Genomic DNA, 17,508 nt, shown 5'->3' with positions numbered 1-17,508 from the left:
AATACAGACAGGAATGAGACAAGGATGCATGTTGTCCCCACATTGGTTTAAGGCAGTGTTGTCCAAACTTGGCCACTTTAAGATGAGTGGACTTCAACTCCCAGAATTCCCCAGCCAGCCATGGGAGTTGAAGTCCACTCATCTTAAAGTGGCCAAGTTTGGACAACACTGGTTTAAGGTATATAGTAAATATAAGAAGGGTAGGACTGGCAGAGAGAACAGTATCAGTATTCAAGGCCAAAATGCTAGCAATCTGAGATAGAGAGGTGGCACCCCTCAGTTGAAAGTAAAGGAGACTCAGAGCTCATTAGGAAAGGAACAGTGGAAAGTGAACAATCTGGGTTAATGTTAATTAGCAAGACAAAGTTAATTTCAACACACTTGCTTCGTGAATTCATAGCTGATGGCAAGGAAGTGAAAAATGTTAGTTTTATTTTCTTGTGCTCGAGAATAGATAATATGTTCAAGAAGGGAAGAGGAGCCCGATGCTAGGAAGAAAAGCAGTGGCACGCTAGGATCAGACCATGCAGAAGGATAGTTCAATCACAACAAGAATCGGAAGAATTTTCCCAGTTGTAACATACAGCTGTAAAATCCAGGTACTGAGGAAGAGCAAGAGAAAGAAGAGAGATGTGTTCAAATTATGCGTCTGGATATAGCTGCTAAGGGTACTGTGGATTTCCAGATCTACTCAGTCATTCCTGGGCCAAATAGAGGCTGAGTGTTCCCTGGAGGGGACGATTAGGAAGCCGAAATGCTCATACTTTGGGCAGGACATCCGAGTGGATGGTGGAATAGAAAAGGTTGAATGACAGTAGAAGACAATGGAGAGGAATGGATGGGATTACAGAGACTGTTGGCATGTTGGAAATAGACAAGGATGAAGTAGGAGACAATGGAGGAAGTGAATGGATGGGATTACAGAGACGGTTGGCATGTTGAAAGAACTAGGTATCACCAGGCACAGGTCAAGATGGCAAACATTTGTCCATACCATCTCCAGGAGTCAGACCCACATCTAATTAACTTACTGAATAAACCATTATTATCTGAGTTTGGCACCTCAAACATCTTACGGCTTAATGCGATATGTGAAGCTGGTCAGTTGATGCTTTGAAGCTCCTCTTTCTGCGAGGCGGTTCCAGCTTTGAGATGGAAATGGCACTGGCCACAGAAAGATAAATTTCAGGCTGTCTCCCCTAGCCCTGCACCCCTCACCCGTTTCCTTGCGCCCACCTCCTCTTTTTGCCACAGTGACGATGACATCGTTTTTGAAGACTTTGCCCGGCAGAGACTGAAATGCATGAAGGACGAGAAGGAGGAAGAGGAGGTGGACGGGACAAACTCGCCGCAGCTGAACGACAGATAAACTGCTTGTCTCCCCGTGTTTCTCTCTCTCCACGTCTAACACCCGAGCACTAGATTTCTCCTCTTTTGTATAAGTTTTTGGAAGTTGCTTTCTTTTTAAAACGTTGACCGCCTGCGGGGAGATCAGCCCTCCTGCAACGCTGGCCTGGGCTGGAGGTCAGCCTCAAGTCCCAATTTTGGTGATGGGCTCTAAGAATTGAGCCGCATCGAAGAGCCACGCTTAGGGCATGTGTGGGTGTGCATCTGTGTCTGTGTGTGTGCTGGGAGGGGGACGCTGTGTCATGACTGTACTCCGCTTTCTGCTTTACCGGGGAGGAAGCATAGGTTGAGAGCAAGCATTCCTCCTCGTTACAAAACCCAAACTCGGGACCAAATGCTAGGAGCGACAGGAGGCAAATGAAAGAACTTCTTCACGCATGGCCAGAAGATGGCGAGAGGGCCATTTGTGGGGGGGTTTGAAAGCCTCGTGAACGAGGAGAGGTCCCTTGGCAGTTCTTGAGCTTCAGAGGGGCAGAGGTGCTGCCAGAGGCTGCAAAATGCATGGGGGGGGGGATTTGGACCAAGCCAGCAGCCACTCCTCCAGACATGGCCATCATGTCTCCTTGCCAAAATAAGGAGTGACGGCTGGCAGTTCCAGGTCTTCAGCACTTTTTACCCATCCTGGCTTTCAGAGCTTAGGGGTCACTTGGCTAGCTTGAGACACACTGGGTTCCCCTTGCTCGGGTCAAGCTTTAATGCCAGCCTACGCTCCAGGGCTACAAAAGCCGAGCCAACTCCTATCGCCAAAGCCACGGTTCAGCCTCTGAGCCTTCCTGCGCTCCTCCAGGACTGGCTAATCCTGGAGGTGGCTCACCTCCCCTTCCACAGCCTCCCTCTTCGCCATCTGCTGCCCCAGGACCGAGTGCCACGTTCCTGGCCAACTGGCACCATGCTGTAACCTCTTCTCCAGCAGACCTGACTTCCTGGCTGGCAGGTTCATGCGACACTCTTATTTTCTGGGTTTGCACAGGACCCAGGATCCAGCTGACTCACAAGGAGGATTCTCACAACCTGCTAAGCACAAAACACCAGCCAAGTTTCCCCCTTCCTTTCTCCTCTAAAAATGCCAGAAATTTGGGCCCTGCTCTTCCTGGCTGTGTCTCCAGGAGGTTATGTCACAACACCATTTTCCCATCTCTGAAAAAGGACAGGGTTTCGGTTGCACAGACCTGGTGTCGTCCCCCCCCCCCCCCATGGACTCTCTTCTTGGCAGAACGATGTCATTTTCCTCATTTTGAACGTTGAGCTTGGATGGGTCTCCTGGGATGCTGCTGAACCAAAATGCGATTTGCATCTTTGGGGATTAGCATCCTGTGTGAAATCATCAATGGGGTTGGTAAACCAGAGTTTATCCTCTGAATCCAGTTAGTTGTGGTTTGTTCAGTGAACCGTAGTTACTAAGGGTTGGTGTGTGGCTTGGACACTGCCTGCGACTTGAAAAAAGGTTTGGACAGAAATAACACATTAAAACGGTCATTGGCCCACCTGCCCACCTGGTTCAGCCGCGCCCTCTAAAAGCTGATGGGTCCCAGCCCAGGCTAGGGGTCTGAAGACTTCACCCGAGCCCCAGATGGGGGGGCAGCGTCCCCACAGCCTCCCCCAGAGTTGATGATGATGGATGAGTGTTGGCCTGTCTTCACCCCATCGTGGTGTGTGACCCTGGGGTCCTCGCAATGTGCCCTTCCAGACTGGGGGAACATTTGGGGCTCCCCACTGCCCCCCACACTGAGATCAGGGCAGGGATCAAGTGCAGTCATGGCCGCCCCGCTCTCGGCAGCATCCGCGCGCCTGCCGGCCCTGCGCTACGTCTAGCTAGTCCAGCTGCGTGGTCCATTTGCTAATGTGGTCCCTTCGTCCTGTTCTTAGCTTGGCTTCCGTCCCTGTTCTGTAATGGTTTCTGTGGTTTTGTCAAATAAATTATTCTAGTTTATTAATCTGAGAAAAGTTCCCACCTCCCTTTGATGGCGTCTGGTGTCATTTTGCTCCTTGACCAGCCAGGAGTGCCCGGACAGCTCTGTGGCCAGTGGTCAATCGTGCCACGCTTCCAGATGAACCCGCAGACTGAAACGGGCAGGGAGGTTGTGGGTTCTGCCTCGGCTGCTTCACACCGCACACTTTCTCACGTCAGTTACCAAGGCAAACAAGGCTAAACCTGGTTAACTTCAAGCTTGGTTCCTTTTCCTCTTTTGAGTGTGCTGGATCACTTCGTTTCCGGTTTAATGCATTGTGTGAATGCAGAAAACAGATTAATTCGGTAACCGTGCGAGTCTAGCTGTTGTGCCCATCGCAGGAGGAAGGGTGCAATGGGCAAAGGGATGGTAATGTTCTGAAGACTTGCTGGTCCTCTCCTGGCTTGTGGGACACCTGCATTTCTGGAGATGGAGATTGCTGGTCCAATTAGTGTCATTTTGGACCATCTAAACAGTGGTACAAATGAACTTAGTGGCTAACTATGTCATGTTTTAACCCTGGATCCTACATAATCCATTATCTGGCTTTGCAGAATACCTTAAACCAGGGGTTGTCACATTTAGGAGTACTGCAACACTCTAAAACAGTGTTTCTCAACCTCGGCCGCTTGAAGATGGGTGGACTTCAACTCCCAGAATTCCCCAGCCAGCATGGCTGGCTGGGGAATTCTGGGAGTTGAAGTCCACCCATCTTCAAGCGGCCGAGGTTGAGAAACACTGTCCTAAAATGACAGATGAATAGATGTGCCCACAATCAATCATTTCATTGCTGCTCTAGGTCAACAATAAGGAAGAAGCAATGCCAACACTGTTGACTAGGAAGAACCAGATGGTGGCATCTTTTCTTGGGGGTGGGAATTAAGGGATGACACTGACACCCAATTGGACCCCGCTCCTGGCACCCAAAGGGGCCCAGTTGGGGGGGGGGATGCCTGTTATGTGGATACCCAGTTATGTTGTATTTGACGGGATCCACTTCTCCAGAGTCAACGCTTCTGGATTAGGACGATGGTGATGATGATGTATTAAATTTATGCACCACCCGACTCCCAGCGACTCTGGAGCTCCAATACCACCAAACTGGACGTGCGTCTTTCAGCACACCAGTGGGAGAAGATCCCAAGGGAAGCCGCAGCATGGAAGGGATGATTTCTAATGGAAATATTTAAATGTGGGGTTTATTCTCTTGCTGTCATTCCATTCATATGCGAAGGTGTGGCTGTTTATATCTTGGTTTGACAGACAAGAAGGACCCAACAAAATTTAGGCTCTGTTGTTCTCAATGTGCTTTCCCTCCCTCCCTCCCTCTCATTCTCTCCTTCCTTCCTTCCTTCCTTCCTTCCTTCCTTCCTTCCTTCCTTCCTTCCTTCCTTCCTTCCTTCCTTCCTTCCTTCCTTCCTTCCTTCCTTCCTTCCTTCCTTCCTTCCTTCCTTCCTTCCTTCCTTCCTTCCTTCCTTCCTTCCTTCCTTCCTTCCTTCCTTCCTTCCTTCCTTCCTTCCTTCCATTAAATTTATATATTGCAATGTCACATTTCTTGAATGCATTCCCACAGCATCCTGAATGCATGAGAACTGAGCCCTTTATGGAAATGAAACGCCATTAAAGAACAGGTGCCTGGGTTTCACACAACAGGCTTAATTTTCTTTCTGAATTAACCCATTTTTCTGAGTTTGCACCAGACACTGAACCCTGGTGACATGCAACCAAAGGCCACCAAAAAGCAACCAAGGTTCGCACCCGTTGAGGTTTGCGCGCAGCGTGAATACAACGAGGGCTCTTCCCTTGCCCGGGTTGCGCGGCAGGTGTGAACCCAGCCAAGGGGTAGAAACCCAAGCAGAGTTCCAGGGTGAAAAGAGGTGGACCAAGTGGCAGAAATGCAGGGGGGGCGGGTGTCAAAAAACCTCAAGAACTTGACTTTTTTGATCCCCCGTGGATGCCCCTGCAGAAACGGATCCTTTTGTTGGGACCTCGGCCTTCATCCGGCCTCTGATTTTGTCCTGGGACTGTAAAGGTATCATGTCGCTTGTGCACATGAGCCAGCTTAGGGTGTCAGCAAAGACCTGCAAGTTACAAGGAGCATGCAAGACACAAGGCGAGACAAGGCCGTGCAACTTTATGAAAACGTCGCCTCTTTTGTTGTTTTCCAAAAGTTGGGCAAGAGCGCAAGACAGTAGGCGAGGAATTGAAGACACGTAATACCAACCCCTCCTAGCGTGGAACATAAAAGCTCTCATGATCTGGAAGAAACAACTTGGAAGGGCAGATTAGCAAAACCCAGAGTTTAAAAAAAAGTCACAGCAAAATCATAGTGGAGGAGAAGTCAGCACCTCCAAAGATCAGAGCGAGAAGCAGCTTATCACTCTGGACCCACCTCACACCCCTTTTACAAGGACCAGGGCATTAAAACCACCAGGCTTTGGTCACCCAGTTGTGACACCATCCGGACATTTTCTGACACGTGCAATGCTCCTGGACACCCCCAGGTTGTGAGACAAGCAGCAGCCATGGATCTGGGCTAACCGCTTCGCAAAATTTGCTATTGCTCTTGAATGGACTGGGGTCAGAGTGGGGGGAGAAGGCAGCACTGGTCCTGTGGTGCAGGACCGCAGACTAAATCAGGTAAGAGGCCGCTGAGTCCGCAGAAGGAACGGGGACGAGGCAAAGGTCTCAGAAGGGAGCCTCCCCAGGGTCTTGGCCTGTTAAAGGCAAGTGGCGGGGAGAGATGTTCTTTCAGACTTGCAAGATTGATGCCAGCCTTGTGAGGTAGTCCAGACAAGGAGTCCACCCAGAAGTACTAGCTCAACCTTTATGGTAGGGTTCCATTAACAATCCTGCAAGTCTGAAAGAACATCTCTCCCCTCCCCTTTCCTTTCCAGGCCAAGAAACTGGGGAGGGTCCCTTCTGAGACGCTTGCCATGCCCCCATTCCTTCTGCGCGCTCAGCTGCCACTTAGCTGACCGTTGCCTAGTCTGCGGCTCTTCCTCCTGTCTCCCAGGGTCATTCCCACATACTGTTACATCTAGGGACTCCTTTCCCAGGCTGTGCTGTGGAGGGGCGGGATGGCAGGGGACTTCAGGGGACGCTCCCCGAGGGAGGGGGGACAGAGGGCGTGAGATCAGACGGCTCGCTTGCTCGAGGGTCAGACCAGTCCCACACATGCAGCGACCCGTCGCTTCCAGCCGAGAGCAATGCCTGGGGCTTCCAAGGATGCCAACTGTGGGTGGTGACCATCGGACTGCCCCCATCCTTGCCTGGGGTGCCGAAGACGTGCCCTTTGTGAATGAACACCGGCTTCGCTTCCTGCCCTGAGGAGTCCCAGCCGTGCGTACTGTAGACCTGAACGGTCCCGTCAAAACCTTGAAGAAGCGAGAAATGCCAGTAAATGCTTCACAGGGAGGGTGCAGGGGGAGACGGCGAGGTGGGAGTGGCTCATTAGCGAAAGAACAGTGTGAAAACATGCTCTTTATTGTACCCAAAGTCCCAGGCCCCAGGGCTGTGGGGAAAAGTAGGAGAATGGAGCATTACATATCTTCCCTTGAGCTCCTGTACAAGAGGTGGGATATAACAATCTAATAAATCTAATCTAATAAATAATGGGAACAGCTGTTTGACAGTAAAACCAAAAGCTTATAAGGAATCAGTGCGTTTCCTTATTTTCTACCAACTTGGTGTGTTTCTCGTATTGCACAAAGTTAGGGGTGGGCAACCTTCAGCCCAGGGCCAAATCAGGCCTTCAGAGTCCCTCCTGTCCAGAACTGCTGAACAGCAACTTCTCCGTTTCCTCCGTCTGGGGAGGGGGCACAAAGGAAGAGCAAACACGTGCTCAGCCAATGGCCACTTCCGTTCAAAAGCAAAGACCACCTACCTGGGAGCTCTCCACCCCCAGCCCATCCATGAGATGCAACTTAGGGCCTAATTTTCTGGAGGCTAAGAACAGGCTCAGGTCGGCCTACCTCACAGGGTGGGGGTTGCAAAAAGGAAATGTACCTGGGCTTGGCTCCATTTTTAGCCATCATTTTATTACTTTCTTGAATTAAGGGCGTATTTGGAAGATGTTGGGACGGAAGCATAATTCTGACCATTACCTGCATGTCAGCCTGCACTTGGAGGGGAACCCAGGTTGAAAAATGCAGGGAAACCTTTTAAAGTGTTTGGAGATCGTGGCCAGGCTGACCAGGTTATAACTGATCTAAACTACCTGAGCTATTGGAAGAGAAGTTTCAATTGCCCCAAATTGTCAAACAGCAATTGATTCCATTGCAACACCTTTCTGAATTCGCACAATTTGGTCCCGATGCATTAACAGCCTCTAAGACTCCCAGTTTAGTCTCCGTATTGGTATGAGTTTTGGACAGTATGTTAAAGAAAAAAGTAAAGAGGGCTCTTTTATAACCTGCCCCAACAGAAGAAAATATTTAGACAAACAAGAGTGAGGGTTAGATTAAGTTTCTCTAAATCAGTGTTTTTCAACTCTTAAGAGGTATGGACTTCAACTCCCAGAATTCCCCAGCCAGCATGGACTGGCTGGGGAATTCTGGGAGTGGAAGTCCACACTTCTTAAAGTGGCCAAGCTTGAGAAACACCAGTTTCTTCTATTGGGGCAGGTTATAAACGTTGCCAAATATATAAATGAATTTCAGGCAGGAAAGAGACCGACTCCACCAGCATATTCCCCAAAAATGTGGTTTTGCTCCAAGCGAGGGCAGGAATGCGGCCGCCTCTGCCTCACGAACGTAGGCTCTACGTTCACCCTCCCATTTGCCCAACCCTGTTGCGACCCTCAGCCAACTGGACTCCGCTGAGCCCGTCTGCGAATCGAGGCTGTTTTTCATTTCACTTGCTCCTTGGGGTGGCCTCCCCTTTGTACACCCCCCACACCCCCGCCAACACCTCTGCCCGCAAGGCGGATGGCAGCAAGAGCTGCGAGTGGCAATAGCAACCCTGGGCACCACTTCAACTTACCTGACACTGCCAGGCAGTCCCCCAGTCCAGGAGCCAAGCTGATCGACAGGAAGCCTGCCCCACTGAAAGCAGGGGTCGGCATGCAGCACTGGGCCATTTTCAGGGGGTCGGAGGAGCGTCTGAGGTCCGTCAGCACAACAAGGCCTCCCGATGAGAGGCGGGCAACTATGGGCTTCTCTCCAGGGCCAACTCCTGCACACCAGCTTAGCCCCTCTGCCCGTGCCCGAGGGGTCTGAGCCTCGAGAGCTCCCAGAAGGCCCTGGGGTTGCCTGAAGTCTGCAAGGAACAGCTGCCCTTTGGTACTGCAGACCACGGCCGTGACTTCGTCCAGGAAGTCCAGGGTGGCAATTTCATCGGGGTTGGCGGAGGCTGAAGGAGAGAAGAGGAGAGAGCTGAGCCCAGATAGCTGGAGAGAAATCTGTCCCTGGGAAGTGGCGGCCGAATGGAGCCCCCCAAATCTGTTCTTTTAAAAGAAACAGAGGAGAGCATCCAGATGGGATGATGGAAGTAAAAATGGCAGGTGCGAGCACACCATTGCCCCCTTTTTAAGCGCCCCACAAGGCCTTTTAAAAAGGGCAGGGCTTCGGGTGCATGGCTGCAGCCGTCATCTTGACCTTTTTGACCTCTGCCGCAGACACCCCAGAAACAAATGCAGAGTTTCTACCCTTTTGGTCTTTCTCTGGGTAAAAGTTAGGGACAAATTGTTTTGTTTTCCTTGTCCTCTACCTTTTTAATTTATCCGTTCTCCCTTGTTTCATTGACTGGATCTGATTGGATCGGATAAAATTTATCCCCTGCTGCAAGCCAAGTTGAGATTTGACCTGACGGAAAACGGCACAGAAATATTCCAAACCATCCATCCATCTAATCAATGAACCATACTGGATGTTTTGACTGGCATTTTTAATACCAGGAGTTATACATACACACAAACATATTTAATAACAATTAATTTATTGCTTATCCATTTGGCCATGTCAGAATACAACATATAAAATGCACAACACAAAACATATTTAATAGCACCCGTTCTTGATTGCCTCTCCCTTCAGAAAGAGTCTAAACCACTGTTTCCCAGGTAACGTGTGGACTTCAACTCCCAGAATTCCCCAGCCAGCGTGGGTGGACTTCAACTCCCAGAATTCCGGCTAGGGAATTCTGGGAGTCGAAGTCCACCCATCTTCAAGCAGCCAAGGCTGAGAAACACTGATCTAGATGCTTGTCTATTTATACTGACTACTAATGCTAAATCTATCCATTCCCCTTCCTACGCAAGAAGTAAAAAGGGGAGGAAAAATAAGCAAAATCAGGATCTCTCCCTATTTCTAACCCTTTGGGAAACCCTCTTCCTAAGAAAGGGACCCCCAGGATTTTGGAGAGGGTTTTCAACCAACCCGCCTACCTGCCGCATAAAGAGTTCGCCCCGATTCAATTTCCGTCATTTGGAGATTGCAGATTCGCGGCCCGTGGAGGACGCGGGCAGGCTTGCCACAGCCGGTGGCAATTTTGGACCAGGGACACCCCTCAGTCTTTGTGGGAGAGATGACGCTCAGGAGCTTAATCACATCTGGGGACGACGAGAGGAAGAAATAAGGCGGATTTCCAGGAGGCTTCGTTTCCATCCACCCTCCAAAGCACCACTTTTCCCCACTTCTTCTGCCTTAAGAGATCAAGGCTTGGCCTTTTTTCCTTGGTATTCTGCTGGGTGCCCGGCTGAAATCACACTGGCATCTAAGGAAAGTGCCAGCCTCCCTGTCCAGGCACTGGTGGGCTGGCAGGTTTGCTCTGGTCAAGATTTATAAGGGGCAAGTTAGGGAGGAAGAGGCGTTTCTGTTTCTGTCTGGCCAACTGGAGATGCTGATTGTGTCCTCAAGGGCGTGTTTCTCGACCTTGGCCACTTTAAGACGGGTGGACTTCAACTCCCAGAATTCCCCAGCCAGCCATGGCTGGCTGGGGAATTCTGGGAGTTGAAGTCCACCCGTCTTAAAGTGGCCAAGGTCGAGAAACACTGTTCAAGGGAGTCAGGTGGCCAAAAATGCCAGAACAGAAAGAACATCAATGGAGGAGGAGGGATGCGCGATGTGCAAAGCATTCAGGAAGCTTTTTAAAAAGTGGCTCTTATTCAATTTCACTCAACCATATATTCCTTCAAAACCCATAGAATTAGCATGGTTTATGCCAGCGTTTTGCAACCTTCGCCACTTTAAAAGGTATAGACTTCAACTCCCAGAATTGCCAGCTGGGGAATTCTGGGAGTTGAAGTCCACCCATCTTAAAGTGGCCAAGGTTGAGAAACCCTGGTTTATGGTTTGCACTCTGCCGGAAGCTGCTTCAGGTCCTATGATTCAAGCAGCACAGAAGCATTTGTAATGAATCAATAAAATCCCAACCATGCTGGAAGGGGAGCCCGGCAGCCGCCACAGAGCACAGCAGCGCAACTCAGGTGTGGGATTCCCAGGAGGCCTTGGGGAAGGGTTACCCTGCCCTCTTTATCACAGAACAGGCTGAGATAGTGAAGTGAAAAGGAAGGAGTTAGTATCTCAAAGCTCAGTGATTAAGTTCAGCAACTGCCTGGATAACAGAGGGAGAGAAAGGATTGGAAATTAAGGAGCTTCAGGGAGCACTGGGGATAAATATTAAATGTTCAGGTAGGCACATAGTTTAGAAATCACAGCCGCCCACACATAGAAGAGATAAGACACGAAGGGCAAAAATGATTCACTCGAACAGTCTCTGCAGATCGATAAAATTCACTTTGGTTGGCAAAGCACGTCTGTGTCTTCTCTGGATCTGTGGCTATCCCTCCACCCACCCCCCGGGCCCCCTTCTGGGCAGATTCTGGGGGGCTCAAGGATGCCAGGCGGAGAAAGGTGGCAGAGATCCTCTCGGACGCGCTCTGCCAGTGGGAAAGGGCAGCAGAAAGAGGCGTCTGGCTCTGCTGGGGCCTTTTTAGCACAGACGCTGAGACTGGCTGGCGCGATGGGTCGCTTGCAGAAGCAGTCACCCAACATTAGTTTTAACCTGGTTTTTTTGGGAGGGGGCGTTATCCTGTTGGCCTAGCTGAATCCACCTGGTTAGTTTATGTTGGAGGTTAAGCACTTGAAGGAGAAAATGGCATTAGCCATTTAGTTAGCTGTTAGTTAGCTAGCCAAAGAGATCTCACACACAGACACCAGTCGCCTCTCCTGGGTCCCGCCGAGGACCATAAAAGCTCTGGAAGGCAAAGGCCTGTGGATAACCAGGAGAAGGGATACTTGGGGGTGAGGAAGGCGATGAAAAGGCCCCCAGCTGGCCCCCACGAGGGGGGCAACATGAGAAGCCTTCATTAGCCTGACCCAGTGGCTACCTGTTACCCCCACGGGGTTATCTGTCTAGGAGAGAACATTTGGTTTTAGTCCTTGCCCCCCAAACTATGAGCGGGGTTTGGCTGTCCTGAAGTTGAAACAAACGAACAGGCAAACCTAGTTGAGCAGTTTCTGCTCACACACCTGTTTCATCTGGTTCCATGCGCCAGACCTGCAGCGCACTGTCCGGCGGGCCACTGGTCACCAGCAAGCTGAAAGCACAAATCAAGAAGCAGCATACGTTGTTTGCACAATGACATCACAACATGCACAATGACACTAGCCCCTGGGCTTGATTTGATCTTAATCACATAAAAGAATGAGATTGTTTGCTGCTCTGCTTTGAACAATGCTCTAAACGAAGCTAAACTGGGTTGGGTGGTTGGTGGGTCAGGATGTTGGTGGGAACTCAGCTCTCGTCTGAACACAGTGGGCGACCCACGCCATCCCACTAAAACCCAACGTGGGTTTTTGTTTGGACGCATATCTCTGAAAGCCATCCAAGCTGGAGACCATCCTCACATCTTGTGGCAATGAGTTCCTCAGGCCACGATGCAGTAGACGGCCACCAGCATGCAGGCCAGTATTATTCAGAAACATGTGAAGCGAACGTTGAGCTTCGATTTCAGCATACTCTGGGAACCTGACTTATCTGCTTAATGATTTCTCACTTCTGTCATGTGAAACCTTAGGATTTGGTGACCCTTCTGAAGGGGCACCAGAGAGACCACGTGGGGTCTGCTGGACTCACACGGGGCCATGGAGGTTCGGGCTGTGCGCCCCTGAACCATGGTTAGCATCCTGAATGCTTCAGACCCTAATAATCAAAGTCCCACCAACCACGTCGTGGCTGTGTGCAATGTGCAAAACTCATCAGCGTGTTCCACCGTATTTCTGGCCCAGGGTAGCGCTCACGTTGGCCGTCTAAGGGCCAGTAATGTTTGTTTCCAATACTGTTTTGGCTTTTCCCTTTAGGCCCTCCTAACCCCACTTAAGTCATCAGCAAGGCAACATCTGAACCCACCTACCTGCTTCCTGGGACGTGTTTCAGCCCGTACACAGGGCGATCGCACATTCCACCCCGCTCAACCTTGAAATCTCTCTCTGGACATAAACCCTGAAAAAGTGCAAGGATCCACTCGTAGAAGACAGTTTGCACTTAGAAGTTCCACCCCAAGCTTAGCCAGCATCCCAACCTGATACTCTCCAAAGGCGAGGATTACAGCTCCCATCAGCCATCACGCTGACTCGGGTTATTGGACCTGTAGGTAGCCCAGGTCAGGTGTGAATAGCTCTCGGCTTCTGCGCCTCCCCTGATTTTATAAAAGGGAGGTTGGCCTGCTACCAGTGGAAACCACTAGCTAGTAAAAGGTTCTTCAAGACAAGTTAAACTCCTGGCCACTTTTTAACTTAGAATCAGGGTAGAGGTCATCTAGTCCTCCCCGCAGGATCTCTAGAGCATCTCCGATGCACGACCATCCAGGTGAAGACCTCCAGAAGGGAGAACTCATCTCTTCGTGCAGCAGCCCTGGGCTGACAGCTCTCGCAGCCAGGAACTTCCTCCTGATGTCTAGTGTGAAACTCATTTCTTGCACAGGGAGTCCCCAATTTAAGAATGAGTTCCGTCCCCAAGGTCTGTCCTTAAGTTGGATTTGTACATAAGCCGGAACAGTATTATTGTGTAATACTATAAATAGTATTGTGTAATGAACTCGGACCATTGTGTACTTAACTCAAATCACTGTGTATTTAACTCAAGTTTTGCTACAATAGGCTCTGTTCTTAACTATGGGTCGTCTGTAACCTGGGTATTCTTAACCCGGAGACTCCTGTGGTTTTGACCCATCTAATCAACTTATTGCTCAAATATCTGCTTATTTTTTCCAAGATCAGCAAAGGTCAGCTCGATGACCAGCAGCATCAGCACAGATATTCATTTTTCCTTTATTTCTTTTAAAAAATTCTAGGCTCTCCTCCAACGTTGCTTTTCCACCTCGCTTGTTCTGGTCTGCTTCATATTCTTTTAATAAGCGAGTTTTTAGCTGACAGCAGCCAGAGTTGTTTGGGATTGGGTAGGCTATAAATTAAATTCATAAATAAGCAGCAATCCCTCACCGCTCAGTTCATGAAACACACTTAACAGGTTGAGTTCGAGACCTGGTTTTCGAGCTGCCACTTGCTCAACAAGCCAGACTTGGTTAAATTTGACTTTTGTCATGTTGTACCTTTGCAAGTTATTCGACCGCTTGGTTAGCTCATGATGTGGGTATTACGCAAATCCAGAAATTGGGTTCCTTATCCTGGGTGAATTTATCCAGTCCCCACATGTAGATGTTTAGAGGGACATCTACGTCTACATCTACATGTTGGGGACAGCAGTCCCTACATCTAGTGGCAGTGAGTTCCACAGGACAGTTTTGCACTGGAGACCCACTACCTTGCGGACCACCTTCCCAGGGTCACTTCTACCTTACCTTATTCTGCTTCGCGAGGAGCCTCAGAGGCAGAAGGAGCTGCAGAATTTCGTTCCTGCCCCCGTCCCCATATCCAGCTACACAGATGCCTGAAGACGGAATCACAGACCACCTCAGGGTTGCAACGTCATCAGGCAAGAATGCCACCCTACCGGTGACCCACACTTTTTCTTTCAGCCTCCTCCCCACCCACCCCACGGGTGCAATGTTTCATCCAGCTCTGATATAAGTGCCATGCATTAGAATAAAATCTTAGAATTGTAGAGTTGGAAGAGGATCATCTTGTCTAGTTCTCCGCAGAGTGCAGGGAAACCAATGAAAATTCTTAAACTCTCCTCTAAAGATTCTTAAAAACCTCCAGAGGTGGAGAACCCACCACCTCTGTTGGGAAACTGTTCCTGTGGTACAGATCTTGCCATCAGGAAGCTTTCTCCTTATATTTGACCTAGGCAGCTGAAATTCACATCTATTATTCTGGCCCTCCGTTCTGTGGCCATGAACCAAAGCTTTTAACCCTCTTCCTTGCAGCTTCCCCTTTATGTACCTGAACGTGACCATCATCTTCCCAGTTCTCCACAATACAGGCCAGAAAAAGTGGGACTCCTTTAAGGGGGTGCCAAAAGGCGTGGCGTGCACCCCCATACCTGCTGCAAAACGCCACAGGTTCAGTCTGGTTACTGGTCTGCCAGAATTTGGGGGAGTCGACCTGAAACCCCGGTTGCTGGGAAATCACAAGGGAAGATGATGTCCATCTCTGCAAGCTTCTGGGTGTATCTGGTTGGCCATCAGGTGACCGGGTCATTGGCCTGATCCAGACCCAGGCCTTTTCTCAGGTTTCCTCATCACTGCCCATTCCTACCGTTGATCAAATTACCATGGGTACATCTTGGGTATTCTGCCAGGCCATGCAACTGGGGTGGTTTCAGGCTCAACCCCACGGCCTTGATGCATCTCTTTCGGTCTTGAGGACAGAAACCCTGGCCTCTCAGCCAATCCTTCTCAGTCTTGGAAGCTGGGGTGTCCACAGGGGTGGGTCAAAATTTGCAAGATGGCAGGTGCAGTGTCCCAGTCGAAGCCTCTTGTAAGGACACGTGCCATCTTGCAGGTTTTGACCTCCCCTGCTTGGAGGACAGCCCAAGGCCTCAGGAGGTAACTCATGCTCCCATCCTGGCACTGGGTGCAGAAGAGGTCGGCTGGCACCCATCCTCCTTATCCACTCGGCTCTTCGACCTCTTCCCTTCCGGGTACCAGCAAGCTGGGCACAGTTGGCGGGTTATCATAACCCATCTCAATACAAGTAGTTTTAGCCTTCCTGCCGAGGTGATTTCATGGTCTGCCCTACCCAGAGGGGCTGGCAGCTGTCTCAGATGAAAAGGAAGGGTCCTGATCCCACTCAGTGTTGTGGAAATGCGGAGCCCAGGAAAACGCCCCCTCCTCAGGACGCCCCCCCCCCGCAGCAGCTGCTCCTAACTCATCCAGGCCAAGCCCTGAAGGGCAACGCACTGCCACTCACGCTGGTCTCCCGTCCACTCGATGACTCTGGTGGGCCCGGGAAGCTCAAACTGATGGAGGTCATTGTATCTAAGCGAGACGAATCGGGGTGCATATTCAGAAGAAGGGTGAATGGTCTGCCCCACTCTCAGACCCACCGAAGGCTGCAACCCTCACTTGAGCTTGAAGCAGGAGTGCCTGGCCTGGCCCTGCAAGCCTTGGGGTTGTAGAGTCCGTGAGCTTGGTGGCTTTCCTGCAGATGTTTCATGACCCAACTAGGTAACATCATCAGTGCCAGTGCGTGTGGGGTTTGCCCCCTGTTTACATATACTGGTAGTAGCTTGCTCTGCCAGTGTTGGGGGGGGGATTCTCCTTGGTAGTTCCTTGATTAGGCTGTTGTTTACTGCTTGTTTGTCTGGTGCTAATCTCTGCTTATCTGGGTGTTGATTGCTGGCAAGGAGGTGTTCTGGTCTCACTTCCTAGCCGGGTAACGAAACGTCTGCAAGAAAACTGCCAAGCTCAGAGAACCCCAAGGACTCTACAGTTCAACCCTGAGCAACAGAGACTCTCTTCTGTTGGTACCCTTGGGGTAGTCTGCACAGGGCAATGACACACAGGCCATCACAAAAGCAGAGTCAGTGGATGGAACACACCAACTCAAGACTCATGGTTGGAAGACAACTGGTGGAGCCCACAAAACCCTTCAAACTGGTCCCTGGGCTCGCACAACACTTTTCTGAGCTCACACGATACTTCCATAAGCCATGACCTAACCAACAAGGCTTGTCATGAGAAAACCTGCCCAGGTGGCCACGAAGGGTCGATGCCAACTTGGTGGCACTTAATCAGCAAACCAACAAGCTAGATTGGCAGGGCAGAAAATGGAGGGAGGTGCAGGCTAGTCAAGCTTGGCAGGGGGTGCGAAGGCCGGCTTGCGCCTGACCTGCTTGTGCGCTGGCTGGGAGCAGCACCAGTGGTGTGTTTTGGGGGCATCCTATTTATTGGGGTGACAATCCAATGACATTGCAATGGTTATTGCAGGGTTTCTCCAGCTTGGCCACTTTCAGATGGGTGGACTTCGACTCCCAGAATTCCCCAGCCAGCTGGGGCTGGGGCTGGCTGGGGAATTCTGGGAGTCGAAGTCCACCCATCTCAAAGTGGCCAAGCTGGAGAAACACTAGGCCAGTGCAATGGCAAAGGCCAGTGGCGGAACGCCACCCCCCCACGACCCCCCCAACCTTTCCCTTCTTTCTCGCGGCGGCGTCCGCATGGCTCCCCGCAGAAAGGGTCGCAGAGGGATCCGAGGCCGGTGGATCCCGGAAACAAGATCCCCCGTGGGCTAAAATGAAGGGGCTGCAGTCACGGGGGGGGGAGGGAGGCGGGGGGCGGGCTGGGAGGAGGGGCGGCTTCGCATCCAGCCAAGGGCCCCTCCCTCCCGGGCGCGAGGGCGCAAAGCCCCTTCCCACGGCCAGAGGCGTGGGACTACAACTCCCATCAGCCGGGGCAGGCCGGGGCTTGGAGGCGGGGGCTGGCTGGGGAGGATGGGGCTGCAGCCCCCCACCCCCGGCCAGGGCAGGCGACTCACAGCCTCAGGGACTCCATCAACCATGCTTCCTCCTCCTCCTCCTCTTCCTCCTCCATCGCCGCGCGGAAGGGAGCGGCGGCGCCGGCCACGTGAGCGCCCCCCCCCGCGGGCGTTCGATAGAGCGAGTGACGTCTTCTCTTCCTAGGAATTCCGAGGCGGGGAAACGGAAGATCCGCCCCGCCCCGCGCTGGCCGGGCCAGGCCTGGGCGGCAGGGGGCGCGCGCGAGCCGGTGCGGGGGCCGCGCGGCGCCTGCGCGCAGAAGCCCTTTGCGCTC

General features: G+C 51.3%; 2 protein-coding genes across 5 annotated transcripts in view; one reads left to right on the top strand and one right to left on the bottom strand.

The window, feature by feature from the left end:
* The window catches only part of ARRB1 (arrestin beta 1), a 96,442-nt gene extending 93,091 nt beyond the window's left edge, over window positions 1-3,351 (top strand). For all 4 annotated transcript variants that reach the window (XM_088140408.1, XM_088140407.1, XM_007440173.3 and 1 more), the window contains one exon: window positions 1,255-3,351. In XM_088140408.1, coding sequence (XP_087996534.1) covers window positions 1,255-1,369 — 115 coding nt within the window. In that variant the 3' untranslated portion in view covers window positions 1,370-3,351. The remainder of the gene's footprint in view (window positions 1-1,254) is intronic.
* A 2,118-nt stretch (window positions 3,352-5,469) lies between these two features.
* WDR73 (WD repeat domain 73) lies at window positions 5,470-17,380 on the bottom strand. The gene is made up of 8 exons (XM_088140405.1): window positions 17,234-17,380; window positions 15,671-15,738; window positions 14,158-14,246; window positions 12,712-12,800; window positions 11,828-11,895; window positions 9,742-9,906; window positions 8,340-8,708; window positions 5,470-6,733 (listed from the first exon to the last, which is right to left on the bottom strand). Exons 1-8 carry the CDS (start codon window positions 17,287-17,289, stop codon window positions 6,450-6,452), a joined length of 1,188 nt encoding a protein of 395 aa, XP_087996531.1. The 5' UTR covers window positions 17,290-17,380; the 3' UTR covers window positions 5,470-6,449.
* Window positions 17,381-17,508: the final 128 nt, after the last annotated feature.

This window comes from Python bivittatus, unplaced genomic scaffold (genome assembly GCF_059951505.1).
Source record: "Python bivittatus isolate LINGU-HERP-01145 unplaced genomic scaffold, Pbiv_v1 ctg000340_np1212, whole genome shotgun sequence".
In the NCBI taxonomy this organism is placed as follows: domain Eukaryota; kingdom Metazoa; phylum Chordata; class Lepidosauria; order Squamata; family Pythonidae; genus Python; species Python bivittatus.
This window is presented reverse-complemented; position numbering and strand designations above follow the sequence as displayed.

Coding starts and splice junctions, on each gene's coding strand:
- WDR73 (XM_088140405.1), bottom strand. CDS start 17,289: ATGGAGGAGGAAGAGGAGGAGGAGGAGGAAGCATGGTTGATGGAGTCC. Junction 9,907..11,827: donor CATGGAACCAGATGAAACAG/GTGTGTGAGCAG, acceptor CGTCGTCCCCAG/ATGTGATTAAGCTCCTGAGC. Junction 6,734..8,339: donor GGACTGCCTGGCAGTGTCAG/GTAAGTTGAAGT, acceptor CGCTTCTTCAAG/GTTTTGACGGGACCGTTCAG.